The sequence below is a fragment of the Phoenix dactylifera genome, chromosome 7 (genome assembly GCF_009389715.1).
Source record: "Phoenix dactylifera cultivar Barhee BC4 chromosome 7, palm_55x_up_171113_PBpolish2nd_filt_p, whole genome shotgun sequence".
Taxonomy (NCBI): domain Eukaryota; kingdom Viridiplantae; phylum Streptophyta; class Magnoliopsida; order Arecales; family Arecaceae; genus Phoenix; species Phoenix dactylifera.
The window spans coordinates 8130737-8149706 of NC_052398.1; the positions used below are offsets into that span (position 1 = coordinate 8130737).

The 18970-nt window shown below is 39.0% G+C and overlaps 2 protein-coding genes across 2 annotated transcripts; both read left to right on the forward strand.

Moving 5' to 3' along the window:
• The first annotated feature begins 1379 nt into the window (after positions 1-1379).
• LOC103706501 (40S ribosomal protein S16-like) lies at positions 1380-2258 on the forward strand. The gene has a single exon (XM_008790620.4). The coding sequence runs from the start codon at positions 1527-1529 to the stop codon at positions 1953-1955; it is 429 nt and encodes a 142-aa protein (XP_008788842.1). The 5' UTR covers positions 1380-1526; the 3' UTR covers positions 1956-2258.
• Positions 2259-7154: 4896 nt separating this feature from the next.
• On the forward strand, positions 7155-13778 carry LOC103706502 (PI-PLC X domain-containing protein At5g67130). The gene is made up of 8 exons (XM_008790621.4): positions 7155-7358; positions 7498-7620; positions 7711-7848; positions 7947-8045; positions 8169-8472; positions 12854-13077; positions 13161-13247; positions 13444-13778. Exons 1-8 carry the CDS (start codon positions 7272-7274, stop codon positions 13621-13623), a joined length of 1242 nt encoding a protein of 413 aa, XP_008788843.1. The 5' UTR covers positions 7155-7271; the 3' UTR covers positions 13624-13778.
• The last annotated feature ends 5192 nt before the right edge of the window (positions 13779-18970 follow it).

The following is an 18970-nucleotide window of genomic DNA, read 5'->3' on the forward strand; positions in this document are numbered from 1 at the left end:
CGCACCTAGTACTCGCCTCGCATAGGAAACACCCTCCCAGGCCGCCCGAAGCTCCGCGGTCACCACTGATAAGTCAAAAATCCTCCGTCCACCTGCCGTCATAAGTCTGGCATCATGATCCCTAATAATAAATCCTATACCTCCGCAGCTCCCGTCCGCTGATACGCTACCATCGAAGTTCACCTTGAAAAAGCCAGGGGGTGGGGGCACCCAGGATACTAGTATCATCCTAGACGCTGCAAGAGTAGAATGAGGGCCCCAGATGTCCCTGACCAACCCAGTAGGTGAAGCCTCAATAATGTCGGTGATCTCCGCCGCATGCCGTAGAGCTCGGTCCGCCACCATCCTCGGATGGCGGCTCTCGCCGTCGAAAACCCATGTATTCCTCTCCAGTCACCAGTGATAGGCCAGGTAGGCATCACGAGTCCCCCTCTCCTATCGTACAGACCCCCGGATGGAGGCCTCCAAATGTCGTAGGAACTCTCAGTGGACACCCACATCTGCCTCTGGTCAAGCTGAGCTGAAGCATGTCTCCATAAATAGATAAGGTTTGGTATGATAGATTTTTAATCTATCTTAAATTTGATTCGACCGAATTGCTACTACTACTTAAAATGCAAATATTCGTGTCCTTTGCTGTTGAGCATGTAAATAAGCTATAAGTTTCCCATTTAAGAAATAACGAGCTTTTTGTTTTTTTTTGGCAGAAACTATGAAATGGACGATAGTTTCGAATTCACAATATTAACATGAGGATTTTATATCACAATATTTATGAAGGTCATATGTAAAAGGCCTTAAGTTTAACAATTGATACGTTTTGATGCCTCAAACACAGAAAATTTTTAAGACTAGATCTGTTCATAGGTCAGACAACACACTCAAGTTTGAAAACTTTAAGGCTCGGGTGAAAGTGTTCGTAGGCCGGACTGAATCTAGAAAATAGACCTGTTCAATAAAAGAGTTAGGCTCGAGGTGGATCACAATTTTTTTTAACCCAATTCCAATTATTTTTATTTTTTAGTATTATTTGTTTATATTTGATGTAGGCTTAATTGACAATTGTGTCAAGGTTAATGGGATAATAGACATTGCTGGTAATACTTTTTAGTGCTTTTTAAAATATTTTAAGTATTTTTAAAAATTAAGAAATGGGTATGAAGCTTTGCCCGGCTCGAAGCCTGAGTAAGGGCGGACCTTGGGCCTGAAAGGTAGGCCGAACGGCGGGGACAGATCGGCTCGGGCCAAGTACATTGTTCTGTAGGCCAAGCCCGGCCCGGCCCATAAATTAGCGGTTGTTAAGAAACTTTATACATAAGACCCTGTACTTTTTCAAATTTTATATTAAAGTCGTAAATAAATAATAGAACCTGGACACTTGTGGCTCGCTCTCCTAAAACCCTAGTGTTCGTTTATAAAGGTTTCTGGTCTCCTTCTTCCCTCTACGTTTCTGCGGCTCCTAGGGTTAGGGTTTCTTCTCGCTACCCCTCTATCCCCTTGTTCTGATCTCCGGGGAGCCCCCAGCCATGGCGACGGACTCGGTGCAGTGCTTTGGCCGCAAGAAAACGGCGGTGGCGGTGACTTACTGCAAGCGGGGACGCGGACTGATCAAGGTGAACGGGAGCCCCATCGAGCTGGTGAAGCCGGAGATCCTCCGCTACAAGGCCTTCGAGCCCATCCTTCTCCTTGGCCGCCACCGCTTCGCCGGCGTGGACATGCGCATCCGCGTCCGCGGCGGTGGGAAGACCTCCCAGATCTACGCCATCCGCCAGAGCATTGCCAAAGCCCTCGTCGCCTTCTACCAGAAGTACGTCGACGAGCAGTCCAAGAAGGAGATCAAGGACATCCTCGTCAGGTACGACCGCACCCTCCTCGTCGCCGATCCCCGCCGCTGCGAGCCAAAGAAGTTCGGTGGTCGTGGTGCTCGCGCTCGCTTCCAGAAGTCCTACCGTTAGGTCGGCCCCCGCCGGTCCTCTCGGGGTCCTCCTTCGACTCTTGGAACAGTTATGGGGTTTGGAATTCGATTGGAAAGTTTATATCTTGTTTTTGTTTGAGATGGATCGTTAGCGTTTATTTTGGTGTTATGCTATGGATTTTTAGGGTTTTGAATTTAACTCTTCAGAAAGCTTGCTTAGACCTGATTACATAATGCCATGCGGTGCAATTTTTAATTGTGTTTATTTTTAAGTGTTATTTCTATGCAATGGCATTTGGAAGATTGCATATTAGGAATTTGAATGATTTGGATTATGATGATATACAGAAAAGAATTGCTTTTTCGGGGAGTCAAGTCATTTGGTGATGTGTTATGCATATGATGGCTATAGATTGCTGCATAAGTGGTTATAGTGCTTTGTTATTATTTATTTGTTTATTTATTTATGGGTTCACTTTTCAAATGAGTTAGTAAATTTTTAGTTGAACTGGCAAGTTGATCATCTTTGTTATGTTATAGCAATTGGAAGTTTTCATGCTTTTAATTATGATGCCTGCTGAAGAGAATTATGATTTATGGATCTATATGAATTGGGGTAGGAGATGCTCTGCTTTCTGGAGGCATTGTTACAATAGTTGCATTGGCTCTTACGGATCAGGTTGGATATATGATCTTTTTCGTCATTATCTGTAAATTAACAGTTTTTACTTTAACCAACTATTTTTTTTATCAGCATATCTCCACTTTTCATAATGGAAAAAGATTGTGGAGGTGATTGATTTATGACATTTAAAATTATGCATTGTGGCTAGATTGCAATTTGAAGTTTAAACTTTAAACATTTGATTCCTCATGGGAAGAAAATTAAAAGTCAAGCTTTTGGCTTTCTGTAATGATTTTCGTGGTGGTTCTGCGTGGGGACAGGGTATGATGCTTAAATCATAGTTGAGTATATGGAGACTCTTAGCTGACTAAATTTTTTTACTGTGAGTGATTTTTTAATATGTATTTGCTTTTAGAATTGCTGAAAGAATAAATTCACATAAGACTTTATACTAAAATGGAGTATGCCAAGAGTAGAGGTGGTAACTTGGTGAATTTCAGGAAAAACAAGTCTTTGAAGAGTAAGTTGAGCGCATGGAAGAAAATGTGTTATGATGGAACAGTGATTCCTAGTGTTACAAGTAACAGTTATGATGAGATGAGTTCCACTTTTTTATATGTTAGAGATCATGATATATGAACTAGCTATTGATATTTGTAATGGGCACTAGGATTTACTGCCTATGAATAATGCACTGTTTTTTGATGAGATGGGTGTAAAATTGAATTCTATATTGACATTATTATTGAAAGCTTCTTGGGTCACATTTTATTCTAATATTCCACGAAAAGCAAACTGTTCCAAATAGTATGATGTAGTTTTGAAAGTTTTTCCGCCTAGTCATACTGTACCACATAATACATAGGTAAGTTTATTTTATCTAATTAATTAGTGAAGAATGAACTCTAGGTTGCCCGGCCCAGGAGGATCCATGTTATAGTGTCCTGTTATTGGGAATTGAAGGGAGGTTATCATGGGTTGAAAGTAACGGCATCCATACTTTTTGTGTATTGATGAGGGCTTAAGAAGATGAGATATGAATATTATAATGATGAGAATGTTAAGTGTGAATCTATGATAGCATTTGAGGTACATGATTTGTAATGAATATATCAGGTAAAGTGTATACCTTGCATCACTTGATGATATTATGGGGAGGCAAACTAACTGAAGTGATCTGGGTTTGTGCAGCTAAGATCTAACAAGGCCCTTGTAGATGTCTAGGGCTACCTGAAAGTGAGTTATGAATAAAAATTTGATTGCCTTAGCAAAGGAGGTAGTCTGATTAGAACAATAGTTGCATAAAAAAAGTGAAAAGAAAAATGTTGATCCTAGATAGTATTTGCAAGGTTTATATGTTATGTTCGATACTATAGTTCTATTTCTTTAAGAAAGTTGGCCAGCCCATCTCATGTGGTTAATTTTGATACCTGAAATTGTAATGTTTTTCTTGGAACCATCAATGTGTTGTTCTTGCACGAGAATAGATCTCTTGAAATGTTGTTACATATTCTGATGAAATTGTATAGAATTTACTTATTTTTTGCAAAGCTCAAGTGTTACTGTATTTTGTGGCTATGCTTTTGTCTGTTAAGAAGGCTTTTACTCCTTTCATTTCCATTTTTTTTTGCTTCTGTGTCTGTGTACTTTGTTTCATTAATAATGGTCATATGTAGGAAGCTGTTTAATGGTTTGTTTTGTAGGCCTACCATGTAATATTAACTTGTGTTTTGGGAACTACACCGATTGCTAAGTTGGTCTACTACATGAATGTTGTGGAGACAACTATATAAAACTTTATTTGAAAAATTCAAAAAAAAAAATGGACGCAACCTTAGTGACAGTGCAAGTAATGTGAGCAACCATAAGTTTGAAAGACTATTGGAGGAGTTTTGAGAGGTCATAAGCTGCAAGTTTTCAAAGTCAGTGTTTGAAGATTGATGGCTTAGAATTGACAGTTATGGAAGGCTGGCGATTGAGATTGAGATTTTGGGTTAATAATATAAAATTGAAGTTCTTTCTTTGATGGTTCATGATTAGGTATTTAGCCTCAATGACATTATACTATTTATTTACAAGGGGTTCAAATCTTGTTGTGGGGAAATTATGTAAATTATCGTTTGTTTTCACAACAATGAGATGGCTTATTCTCACCTTCCAATGCCATGCCAAAGAAGGCAATTGGATTTAAACTGGTTAGCTTACCTAACAGGATGTATATGATAGTAAACCACATTTTTATGCATTCCAGCTCAGAATGATATAACGATTGGGTAATTTCTCTCCAGGCCAGCATGCCATCATTGAGATATAGGTCCGTTTCTGACGGTTTGTTTGTGGCTCTAGTACTTTGAGGCTAGCTATAGAGAACAAACTTTCTATTTCCTAGTTTTTTTGTAATTTACAGTCTTTGAAAAGCTAATGTGGTTGCTGATTTGGACTATCTTACATTTGTTAACTAAAAGATGGGAATTGATGGTGTGTGGATGGTTGGATATTTCATTGTATTTATTGTGTTTCATTTTCCATACTTGTGAACTGCTCAGGATCACATTGATGATGTTCTTCCAACTTAAATTAAGGATATGCTTCCAAATTGTCAGCTATATCGGATTCTGCTTTAGGGCCTTAGATTATAGATAGTTCGATTGATTTCTGGGGAAGGGTTTTGTTTTTGTGGCTTACTTTTGATATGTCTATTCTATTGTTTTGACGGGCATAATTCATGCGGCTTGGCAATTGAACTCACTTTTGGGCTGTTTTGGATGCGTTTATTTGTGTTCTAAGGTCTAGGCAAGTTTGTGATGGCAGGAAACTACATGTTCCCTCAATTGCCGAGAGAATTATGAGGATAATTGTAGGTATGGTATCTTGGTGTCAATGACTTGAGATTCTACCGGATGTTAGTAGTTTCTCCCATTAATTGCAAGGCTTATTTGCTTGCACCCTGCAAACCTTTATGCCATTTATTTATTTATTTTTTATATGGGATCCTTGTGGGAATGTCATGCCAATCACAGTTGTGTTGGTTTGTTGGGAGATATTTCAAGGGCTGCATTGGGTGTGATGGAGGTTGAGCTTATAGGGCCGGACCCTGGTTAAAGGGTTCGTATCATTAGAGAGAGAAAAGGCAGGACAAGAACGACTCTAGTTGAAATCTCTGGAGACTTGAGCCTTCTTAAATTGCAAAGGACCCAACCTTCTATCAGTGGAATTCATGTTCATGAAGGCTTGAAGGAAGTACAAACGAACAGGAGCTAGGAAATCTAATCAAAGGAAGATAGCAATGGCCAAATGGAATCTAACAATTAACTGAACGGTTTTATCATTGTTTTGTTCTTTCTGAAAAAGAAAATGTCTGGTAGAGTCTGATGGAGTCATCGTAAGTAGACACGATCCGGTACAACGATGCATCAGTCAACCGTTTTTGGTGGAGACTGCATCAGTCAGAAACTGTGAGGTACGTTCCTTCGCCTGGTCCCCAAGTACTTGATCTGACAGCCGTTCATGTTTTTTTTTTGTCACAAGTTAAGCCGTGATTATTATTCTATCTGCAACTTCTGGAGTAATGGAAAGATTGTAGGCCTCCGTTGCTTTTTTCATGTGCATGGACCAGTCGACGACATAATCCTATGCTAAATATGGACTTGGACACAAAGAACATTGGTTGATTCTGTAAAGGAAAGGTTTGATGGTTGCAAGGCTTGATTTGGAGATTTTGTGTTCGGTTTTATTAGCGAGTTAGCTGCTCTCTTGACTTGACGAGGAAACTAGCATCAAAAATCAAATGTTTCGCACGCTGCTGCCCTGGAACCATGGTCCACGGGTGGATGGTGAGCAATAACTCCAGATTTGATTTACCGTTCCCTTCGGACTCCCGGTTTTTTTGGCCCCGCGCTTTTCTGTCCCTCGCCGACATTGTTGCACGAGGGAAGACTCCTGGGTGGTGGGCGAATATAACTCCAGATTTAAGTTATTAAAAGTTCTACAATTATTCATGTTTTGCTCCCTTAGCCAAACTCCATGAAATCAAACGGATAAAGCCCTTCTTGGTATTATTATATAGCATTGTTGATGGCTTTCATATCCATGAATCGCAAAATGCTAAGGTTGCTGAAAACTGAATACCACCAGGCCACGTTCCAAAGGCTGTCAGCTTTTGGTTAGGGAACTTGCGCGGAGTGCCGCGTGTGTTCGCACTTTGGTACGGAATGCTATGTCACACGGCTGTCCCTTGGGGTGAGGTGAAGGTATCCGAACGTATAATAACTGTTCAAATTTATTTTTTTATTTAAATATATTTATATATAAATTAGAAATTTAAATAACCAGCCAATATTTATTATTCACATTCATTTTCGTAAAAAAAAAATATAAATATAGATAGACAATATTCCATTTGCAATTTTATTTAATTTTATATAGCACATATTTTTTTAAAAAAAACTAAATAATCATATCAATATATTATTAATTTAATTTATTATCTATTTAATAATATTTTCAATTTTATTTATATTTATATTATTTATATTTATTTAAAATAAATATAAATATAAATATGTTAGTATCCGATTTAATTTAGGCCTAGTTATACCGTAAGGCGGTAACCGGTCGGTGTCACCGACTCCTTGGTATCCACTGATAAAAAAAGAAATAAATAAAGCGGCAACTAGAGAAGAGTACTGCTTCCAAGAAAAGCAGTGGCAGCAGGAGAGAGGAAGCGTGGCGATGGAACCCAAACCTCTCTTCCTGCTGCTTTGTATCGCACTACTCTTCCCTTCTTCCACCGCTTCCTGCTCCCCTCGCAGCTGCAAGGTTCCCCGTTCTTTCTCCCTCCCTTCCTCTCTCTCTCTCTTTCTTTATTGGATCTGAAAGACTTCTTCCTCTCCCTTTCCCTCTCATTTTTGATCTGATTTTCCTCTTATTTTTGATGTCTATCTATAAAATACCATAGCTGCTGGACTCGTGTTCGACGGCGGATGACTGCGCTCCGGGCCTCTACTGCGGCACCTGCCCGGCCTCCGGCAAGACCCGGCCCTCCTGCACCCGAGGCAGGGCCACCGTTCCCACCTCCATTGTACCCCTCCCCCAACTCTCTTCTTTCTTGCTTGAATAATATATTGATTCTTTGAAGTAGCGAGTGATGTGGGAGTGGTTTTATTTTCAGGTGAAGGGGCTGCCCTTCAACAAGTACACATGGTTGGTGACTCACAACTCCTTCTCCATCGTCAATGAGACCTCGTACACCGGCGTCCAGCGCATCACCTTCTACAACCAGGAGGACACCGTCACCAACCAATTGAGAGTATTCCCCTTGATTCGTGCCTCCTGGTTCCTGAATTTTCCTTCTTTTTTTTTTTTTGTGCATTTTTTGGCGTTACGTTGACTGATAAATCATTCTAGAATGGCGTCCGGGGTTTGATGCTGGACATGTATGATTTTAAGGACGATATCTGGCTTTGCCACTCGCTGCAGGGCCGGTGCTACGACTTCACTGCTTTTGTAAGTCAAATTCCCTATCTTTTCTCTTCTTAAATGCTCAATTATCTGAGATCAGGGTAAGGAAGGAACTTGCATATAAATAAGCTTTGGTCTGAGTTGTTTGATTACTTGGTGTGATGTTAGGAACCAGCGATTAACACACTGAGGGAGGTGGAGGCATTCCTGACTGAGAACCCATCGGAGATCGTGACTATCATCATTGAAGATTATGTGCATGCTCCTAAGGGGTTGACGAAGCTGTTTATGAATGCTGGCTTGGTCAAGTATTGGTATCCGGTCTCGGAGATGCCGACAAATGGCAGGGAGTGGCCGAGTGTGACGGATATGGCGGTGAAAAATCACCGGCTGCTGGTCTTTACTTCTGATGCTTCGAAGGAGGCCGATGAAGGGATTGCTTACCAGTGGAGGTATATGTTGGAGAATGAACGTAAGTTCTCAGAAAACTTGCTAATGAAATGTTGACAATTATCCGTTCTCTTTGTCAAATGTCGGTTCTTTACACAATTAGTCACAATCAGTAAGTGATTTGCAAGCAACTGCAGAATACCCAATGATGAACTCTTGATGAGTCGATGCTATGTTCTAGATATGACTGCTGTGTTTTCCTGCACATCAATCAATCACATATCAGGATTAACATATTAGACTTGAGTACGTTATAAGAGTGGGGAAGATTTAGATATTGTAAGGCAATTACACTAACAAGATTTGTTATAGAATAAATCTTTGTACTGCCAAAACAAGGTAGAGAGAACATTAGTGATAAGTGCGGAATGATAAGACAGCTAATATAGGATCAAGTTGTCAACACTCTCTTGACCAAAAATGCAGACCATCAAACTGATAATAGTTTCCCTAATTGCTTGCTTGACCTCTTCTCCCCATTGTTTTATAGAATGACACACATTCTTTATGTTAATCCTATCAACAGCTAGAGCTTTAGGCTTTTGCTGACCCTTGCAAACTAAAACATGTGTTGTTTGGGAAACCTAACTTTAGTATTCAACTTTTTAAGGTTCATCCAATTTCATATCCTTCAATGCCAGCTTATATTCAACAGCCAGTACCTTTCATTGATGAAGTCTTTGAATGTATTTGTAAGTTCTTTGTCCATCCTTTAATCATATATGTGATAGCAACATATCTCCATCTCTAGCACACCCTCCAGTTCTAGTAAGCCCTTGTTTTTATTATCAACCCTCTAGTCTCCATTTTCCTTTCCACTTCTGCTTCCATCTATTAGATCTCTTCCAATTGTCTGGGTTTGCACTTGCCCATGTTCTCTAAGATGTTGATTGGCATATTAAGCTCTTTTTTCCAATGTTTCATTCTCATAGCTAATCTAACTGGATTCCCTCTCCTTCGACCTCCACCCTTAAAATTTTAGTTTAAATATGACTGCAAATGGGTCTTGTCAGCTGGAAATCTGCCCCATGTCTGTACCCGACCTCACCCAGTTGAACAGTTGGATACGTTTATATCCACATCTAGACCTTTTTCCCCCTCAGGCAAGGCGTTACATAACCTAACTTGTGCCTGCATTAAAATTTAATATGGATAGATTATATTTCAAACCTAACCCAACCAGACAACTCACCCGGTTGAAACCAGCTTGCCAATGTATGGAGATTATACAGATACACAAACTCAAGATTTGTAAACTGCAATTCAGTTTTGGCATGAGCTTTGTAATGCATCATGATTTTAAACTACTTCTCAACAGATGGCAAAGTTGTAAGCACTGCTGGTCTTTTATCCCCCATATCATCTCCAGCAAAACCAAATCACAGAACCACTTTAGTAGGATTAGTTATGCTTTTATTTACTGTAGATAATCATTTCAACGCTCTATAATTTGAAATGATTTTTGTGGGGATAATGCCTGAATTTATTGTTTTCATTCAGTAAATGTATTTTCTCATTGACTTATTATGAGAAAACTTTTGCATGCTCCAAATTATGATTCAGGTCGAAGGCTATAAAAGTTATCAGTTATTTGCACAAACAGAATCGTACTAATCTTTTACATAGAAATTATGATCAAAAATCAAGAAACATAGCCATGCTTGCTAAATCCAAGATGAGCTCATATTTTGGTCTATGAATCAAGCGGTAGCCCTAAGAAAGTATAAATTTTTTTTTAAAAAAAAAACCACTCATGAAAAAATGTTATACATATTAAGGAAAATGCATGCGTCCATTTTGAAGTTTTATTAGCATGAATTTAAAGTTTCTTGATTTCTATAAATTCTTCTTCTTTTCTCGTATATCTCATATCCTCTTTTTTTTTTATTTGGTAAGATTGAGGAGAGAATATGAAAGAGCATGCCCCTATAATGTAAAGCCCTAATAAAACCCCACTAACCGGTATCAACAATCCACTTCGGTTGGCCGCTTTCAGATTGTACGTGTTGGCTCTTCCAGGATGAGGCAATTTGTTGCGGCTGTGGCTACTATCAGTACAAATTGATGTTTGTTGTCTCTCTGAATACACATTATTTCAATATCTCTTTCTTCCTTTTGTCTGATTGAATTGGCCTGTAGCTTTTGGATCCATGTTCCTTATACTTCGCCCGGCAAAAAGATCCATAGAGACCAGCCTATTTTGTGTTCACACTGTATGTAATAACGGCTTTGTGGTAATTGTGCGCAGTTTTCTTGTTCTTCACAACTTCTCTTGCGGAGCTTTATCTGCCCATTAAGTCAGTAGATTCTTCCATCTTGCTTAAGATGCATTTTCATTGCTAAGCCAATATCCAATATTCACTTCTACCAGAAATAGAACATCTCCTCTATCCTCCATGCAGTCTCTTGTATTCTATGTATTCTTAATTCTATGCATTTAGGTCTAGGTGGTCCACTATGAAGACTGGAGCAAATCAAATGCTTGTGGAAGGATGAAAAATTTTAAGATGAAGTGTGCGTATAAGCAATATTTGGAAGAGCACTCACTGACAGAGGATGCCTCCCAAGTTAACTGCAAAGTATAGAGGAACTCAAGTTGTTGGGATAAGGCTTGACGATGATGGTTAGACTTGATTTGAGTCTGTGCTCGTGAGCAACCTTCTCTATATTCCCTTTTTTGCGAAAGTGTATCTTGATTTTTTTTCCCCATCAGGAACTACATCTGTTAAATAAACTCTAGTTAGTTAATGATGTTGGTATCCTCCTTTAACATTTAACTTAATTTTTACTGACCTATCCATTTTCATTTTTTCAAAAAGATGATTTATATCTATTGCTGTCTCTAATTTTCAGTTATTGGCCTTCTCAACATTTGTAAGCTGTTTGCCGTTACTATTCTCCTTGGTTGATATAATCATTCTGCACCAGGTTACTGCCTGGGCAGGTCCCTATTTTCTAATTCTAGAAGAATTTTGTTCTAAGTCTAAACAGACCTCTAAATCCTGTCTAGTCTCACCATGATCAGGCTCTATTCTGGTGTTTCCACATGATGCTAGATCATGAGCAGGAGAAGAAAGAATCTTCATCTATGGATAGTTGGTTGTTTGAGCCATCTTCATCTTGTTATAAATAAAATATCAGCAATACTAATCTTAAAAATATTTTGCAGTAATCTGATGAAACTTTAGATCTAATTCCAAGTAGTCTATAAATTGTGCTATTGATGTCTGATTTTTGGGAGATATGATAGACTGATTGTAGAAGGTAAATGTAATGTGTTGGGGATAAATGGCCAAATTCAAAACTATGTAGCAGTATCTTTACATGGTTAGTTAGATATAGTGGTTACAATAGACCACTTCAAACATTAGTTATGCTGGTTGCAGTTCATGTTCAGCTAAATTCTAGGCTTGGCCAAGCTCAAATTGAAATGAAACGAGCTGAGCTTAATAATGGCTGGTACACTTGCAATTAATTTTATATACATTTTAAATATTTAATCTATATTTAAAATATTGATATAATATATATTGCTTATAGTGTGTATATACGTAATATTTTCCTCAAAAAAAAGTAACAACTGTAATGAACCATTGAAATCAATCCAATGACTAAAATCAATAGGCTGGGTTATTGAACAATTTGATGGCTTCATTATGTATTGTAATTCATGGTTTGATGGGTTTCACTGGTAGAGACGGTAGCATTTTGATGGTATAACTAATCATATGGGATTTTTTATTTAGACAAGGCATGGAATTTCGACTTCGAACAAAGCATGAATTGGGCTTGGTTCAAGGTTATCTAGGCATTTTAGACAGGCTTCTGATCTGATTAGCTCAAAATTGGGCTTGGTTAAGCGCTTGATTAAACAGGAAATGAGTCAAGTTTGGTCCTAAATTTCAGGTTTGAAATTAAATTTTGGCCAGGTTTGATCAGAGTCAGGCTCAATCAAGCTTTGCTCAATTACACCCCTAAGCATCACTAGCCATACTACCATAACGGATGGTAGTGTCAATTTGGGAATTACTTGATTGAGAGTTGGTGCCTTTCATCGTGTTGCAAAAATAAATTTGATGACCGTTGGAGATTATAAATTAGAATCTGCTTTTCTACATGATTACTAAGATAAAATTAAGATGCTATGGTTTTAGGTAAACTTGGTTCATTTGATGGATTTACAAGTGATGTGGAATTCAATAAGCATGATATTGGCATTTCTTCTGGATTTCAAATTAATATTTGGTATTTTTTTTGTAAGCAGTACTCTGTGTCATTGTGTAAGAGATTAGTTCTCATTCTTCTCACACTTTGCATTCCTTCTTCCTGAAGATTTCTCCAAACATTTTCATTTAACAACAACTTATAGTCTGGCCTCTTACATAACAATACAATCTTGGCAGCTGGAGATCCAGGAATTGTACCAGCCTCCTGTCCAAATAGAAAGGAATCACAACCTCTGAATTCAAGATATGCATCTCTATTTCTGCAAAATTACTTCCCTACGATCCCTGTTGAAAATGAAGCTTGCAAGGAACACTCACTTGGACTTGCTGAAATGGTTGATGCTTGTTATAAAGCAGCTGGAAATTTGATGCCTAACTTCGTTGCTGTGAACTTCTACATGGTATGACTAAATTGCCACTTCAAGAAAGGAAACTTATTTAGAGTGAAAAGGTGAAATTTCCTAACCAAAGCATGTGTTTGCAGAGAAGTGATGGTCGAGGTGTTTTTGACATACAAGATAGAATGAATGGGATAAATCTATGTGGTTGTAGCACAGTTACTGCCTGCCAGGTTTGTTTCAATGATTCCTGGTATCTCTAGAGCCCAGAACTTGCTCAGCCTTCAGCTCTATGAGCAATTGCACCTCCCTACTGCTGGTTTATGGTGCCATTTCTTTATGATCAAAATAATATAATCTCTGTATCCAATATTTGTCTTAAATGACCTTGATTAGCATCTCTCAAGATCCATTTATGCAATTTTGCAGGCCGGGGCACCAAGTGGATCCTGTAAGAACACTGGAGCATCTAATCGAACTCCCACAATTAATGGAGGCACCTTTTCTGGGTATGTACAGCTGTCAGGATCTACACTGAGGTTCCACTTTTATGATCTCTTGGTGATAAATTTGCTTTGTGCTTTTCTGATGATAGTGTTCTCATTGTAGCTGATCATTCACATTATATTGTTGCATCATTTGTTAGTGAGCATTTGCCTTTTGATGGGCTCCCATTTTCATCATTTTGTTCTTCTTCAAAGTATTATTGCATTTCTGACGTGGCTATCAAAGATTTGGAGGACAAGGAAGTCAGTAGGCTAATATTTTGGCGAATTTTGTTTGAGAGCCTGGCATATTATTTTTTCAATCATACGAAAGTAATAGCCATCGTGCTTCTTCAACCAGTCATCAAGGGTAGTATTGCCTGTAGTTACTGGTGAGCAGGTAACTTGGGGAACCAGAATAGCTCAAATACTTGTCCAGATATAGACAAGGTCTGATTATATGGTTATCGGCACTAAGGCAAAAGTAAAATGCAAACTTCACTTCATCTACTCGCAAAACCTTGCCAAATAAGCATTATTATTTTCATATGAAGAATGGATGATGCTGGATTGACCAGTTGCTGGTCAAGTTATGTTTATGAAACCTTTAGTCGTCTTCTTTAAGTTTTAGTGAGGAAAACACTTAACGATTGATTGATTTTCTTGTCATTCAATTGCCTTGTAAATATTCTTGCCCATGGTGAAATTGATATCTGAAACATGGAACATTGTGGCAAGTGCCACACATTATGATGGTAGAACCCCTTGAATACATACTTGGCTTATGAAGCATCAAGCAGATTGGATATTTAATAGTTTTAATAATCATCATGGACAATGGTTATGAGTCAGATGTTGGTTGGTTTACTTAAGGGATTTTATTAGTCTAATAACCAAATGCAGCATGCCAATATTTGGTTGAGATAACCTGTTTCTTCTGGCTTATTCTGCGACTTTTCTCAGTGGGTAGAATAGGCATTTAGAAAGTGATAGCCCAATTTTTTTTCCATCTCACCTGATTAACCTGGAATTAAATCCCTCTATTCTGACTGCCAAAAGGAGTTGTTTGATTGAATGACTCCAGGTTAAAGCCGGTTAGGGCAAGTCCAGGACCAAGAGGCTTCTCTGCTACTGTTCATCGGTACTTGATCATGACTTAAAATATACCACATCAATCAGTTAAATAGCCCCTGATATACTATAACTAGAAAGATTTGACCAGATGATAGGCTTAACTAGTTGTAATATGTAATAATCTTACTCCAAATTGCTAAAGCTATGCGGGCCAATCATTTTGGATCTGAGCCAACTCTGTGAGATACTGGAAAATGAGAGAGAGAGAGAGAGAGAGAGAGAGAGAGAGAGAGAGAGAGAGCAGGGAGAGCGGTCCTAGAGATGTGGAGATAGCTTGTCCTTTGTGTTGGCTATCCGAGTTCAGTTGAGAAGCCCTATTTTTGTTCTTTGCTTCTGGTGTCTTCTCCACAAAAATGAATCTCAAATCTGTTCTGTCCCTATTTTTTAGTTCATCAATGACCTTCTCATTGAGTTGTTTTTTTTTTCCTCGCAAGGCATATGGATGGGTATCTTTACCCCTACCCTTCCATATATGTACTAGGTATGGAGGGAAAAACCAATATAGTTTGGTTTTAAAAAACACAGGATAGAAGCAATCCATTTTCTCATATGCTCTTTGTGAGGATCCATGTGGGCGTGTGTTTAGTCCCACATCGGTTATTCGCTGAATAGATCTTAGGTACTTATACAGAATCAAGAAATCCAGATAATAACTTCCGGCTAGACATTTTGGGTGAGATCCTGGGTTGTTATAAATGGTATCAGAGCGGATCCGGCCCATAACCTATGTGGACTAGGGAATACTGCAGCATGGATCTATTGGGGCTGACCACGGGCCAATCGTGGTGTTTGTGATTAGATTTGAATAGATATGAACTCTTAGCCTGACGAGGACGTCAGGGCTTGAACGAGGGGAGTATGTGAGGACCCGTGCGGGCATGTGTTTAGTCCCACATCGATTATTCGCTAGGTAGATCTTGGGTACTTATACATGATTAAAGAACCCAAATAATAACTTCCGGCTAGCCATGTTGGATGAGGTTTTAGGTTGTTAGACTCTCCATACTGGTTTCTTTTATTATCTATACTTGCGAGCATACTGTTTGTTCGCTTTAGATATTCATATTTCGGATGGATGTTCTTTTACTTATATTGGCTCGTGAACACTAATAAAGAGTGAATCCTGAAGCCACTTCTTTGTATTCCCTCGGAAGTGCAACAGCCGGACAAGACACGTAAATTGACCTTTCTCACAGGTAGCCCTTATCCCTTATGGTGCTGATGTGTCCTGGCCAAATCGGACCGAGTATTTTTAGGCCTACATCTGGATTGCTTGTCTCGTTCAGCTTGACAAAGATTAGAAGGCGGCTTTAAAACCATTCTCTCCTTGAAATGGATTGCGTTTATTTCCCGTAAGCTGAACAAATGTTCGTCATTCCATTGGCCATTTCTAGATGAGGCTTGCGAAGCTCTCCTCTATACGTGGACTCCTCTATTAGCTTACAGCAGCATCCTATTCTGTAGTCATCGTCTTGTCTTTCTGTTTAGATTTCTGTCAACTTTAGATTTCGTTCAGAAGCTACCTGTGTAAAACAAGGAAGCTAAAGTGGGCAAGTTCATGCATAACATAGACAACGAATGGGTTGACTTGGAAGGAAATAAATGGGCCTTACGTGGACCGTATTAAGTCTTACTTTTTTTTATCTAGAGAAATGATTGATTGAATCAAAACCCAATTTATCGTCTCACAAAACACGTGCAATAACAGAATCTAATGAACCATGTAACTTCTATTGGCCAAAGATTACTATTATTTTGTTCATTCGAAAATGTCTCATACTTTGATTGCATATATTTTTAAAAACTTCATAATTTTTCTTATGAAATTTTCGTTTGAGCAAAACTAGTTTTGTTCATTTGATGAATGTCTCATACTTTTGTTGCATATATTTCAAAAACTTCATAATTTTTTCTTGTGAAACTTTTATTTGAAGAAAACTAGTCTTGTGAAACTTTTAAAAACTTCATAATTTTTCTTATGAAATTTTCGTTTGAGCAAAACTAGTTTTGTTCGTTTGATGAATGTCTCATACTTTTGTTGCATATATTTCAAAAACTTCATAATTTTTTCTTGTGAAACTTTTATTTGAAGAAAACAAGTCTTGTGAAACTTTTAAACACTTCATAATTTTTCTTATGAAATTTTCGTTCTAGCAAAACTAGTTTTGTTCGTTTGATGAATGTCTCATACTTTTGTTGCATATATTTCAAAAACTTCATAATTTTTTCTTGTGAAACTTTTATTTGAAGAAAACTAGTGTTGCGCACTTTCACTGCACGCAATAGAAAGCATAGGCAACCACAAACCTGTTATTAGATCAAGTACTACTTTGTGAGCTGCATCTCTTGGTTAATTCCTTCTTTTTGATACACTTTTTAGTGATATTTCTCCCACCCAAGGAGAGAACAAAGGCTTTTATTCAAACTACTGAAAAATAGTCATTTGGGAGTCGACCAAGGTTGCATTATCCTATATATTATAAAAGTATAAATAATTTCTGTCAATCAAGGCTTTTGCTTTCTACTGTAGTTAGCTCAACGTGCGGTAAGAGTAAAGATAAAGGAGCCGGCGTGCGGTCGCCTGAGAACATAAAGGCGCACCGGGTAAAGATTCATGAGGCCCTGATCTTTCTTTCCATCAGAGCACGACACGGTGGGCACAAATACGACAAGGGAGCGGCGCTCAGCCGCGTGGACCCAGGCATGCGCCCACCGACCAAACCTGGCTCAAAAGCGCACCACCCCACCCAAGTCAAAAGGTAGCCGGAAGCGAAAGAGCATGCATTGCCACCACCGCCGTGGTCACCTCCCTGGGCCCCAAACTTCCGCATCGCGGTCGGGTTCCAAGAACTTAGTCCCTCTCGTCGCTTTCCCCGACCAAACTTCCAGTCGCCAGCTCCGTTTTCGCGAGCAGAGCCCTGCCCCTTGGCTCGAATGAGATCTCATTAGCCCACCAAGCTATTTCTCTTGTTTTGTCCTCATTGCTGAGGCTGGCAAGGCAGATCCTGTGCGCATGGCCACACACACACACACACACACAGATCCCAAGTGTCATTGTAGGTATTTTCGATTTCACCAAAGTGGTCCAAATTCGAAACGTGCAAGCGTTGATTAAATGTGGGGTCCAGATACCTCCGCCTGATTTGTCCGGTGGAGTCGCCATCATGGAACAACTCATGAGTGGGGAGGGTATGAGTAAACCGCATCAAACATTCTCCAGTGGGAAGGGGGCTCAGTGGGGGTTGCTATGCGGATGAGGTTTTTCTGTTCCTTCTCTTTTCTTTTTCAAAGAAAAAAAAAATAAAAAAAATAAAAAGCTCTAAATCTGTTTTTGGATTTGAATCTATTCAAATATGAATAAAAATTTGAGCAGACTAATATTCTCCATATTTATATATATCAAAGAGAAATAGATATGAATATGAGTAATTCAATTTATAACTCTATTTAATTTTATAAAAAATTTATTAATTTTTAATATATATATATACTATTAATTTGATTTATCATCAATTTAGTAATATTTTTGATTCTGTAGCCATAAAATTTAACTATCTAATTTATATTTATATTTTTAATATTCAATTTGTATTCATATCATCTCGAAATATATTTAAATATAAATTTTTGTATTTAATTTATATTTGTATTTATCTGATAAAATAGATATAGATTAATATATTGATATCCTATCCGCTTTTGCTGGCTCGGTCCGATGTCCAAAAGATGGCCATCTGTCTCCACTGCATGCGGTGTCTGAAATTTATGAAAGGCCGCAAGAAATGGATAATTACGATAATAAAAAATGGGTAGTAATAATCAGCACCGTCCAAACAAAAGCATTTTAATTCCGTTTCTTCCACCGCGCTGCTTCCTGGCAGCTCCGTATGACACCACCAACCTCTTCGGTCCGACGACCTTCCATCACTCCCTCCCAGCCGTCAGATCTCCGGTTTACCGACTCTACGACTTCGATCTGGCCGTCCGTATGCCGTCACCGCTGCGCCGAACGCGCTGCCGTAACCCAAACGGAAACGTCCACGTCGGGAGCCGTCACGTGACGTCGGGCCGCCACGTCGAGACAACGGGAGGCCGCAAGAGCGCATCCCTCGCTTTTGTCGGCGAGGGTCCTCGTGGCGGCCGCTCCAACCGACACCTGCCATCCCGAGTTCCACGTTTTCGTTCTCCTTATCTTCTCTCAGCCTCCCTCCCCTTATGCTTCTATGACGGCCGTTATAACGGCTCCCGTTGCTAATTTACATGGATGGATGGTAGACTTGCAAATGGTCGCTATCATCTGACCATGCTTCCATCATAACGGTCCTAATATGATGAAA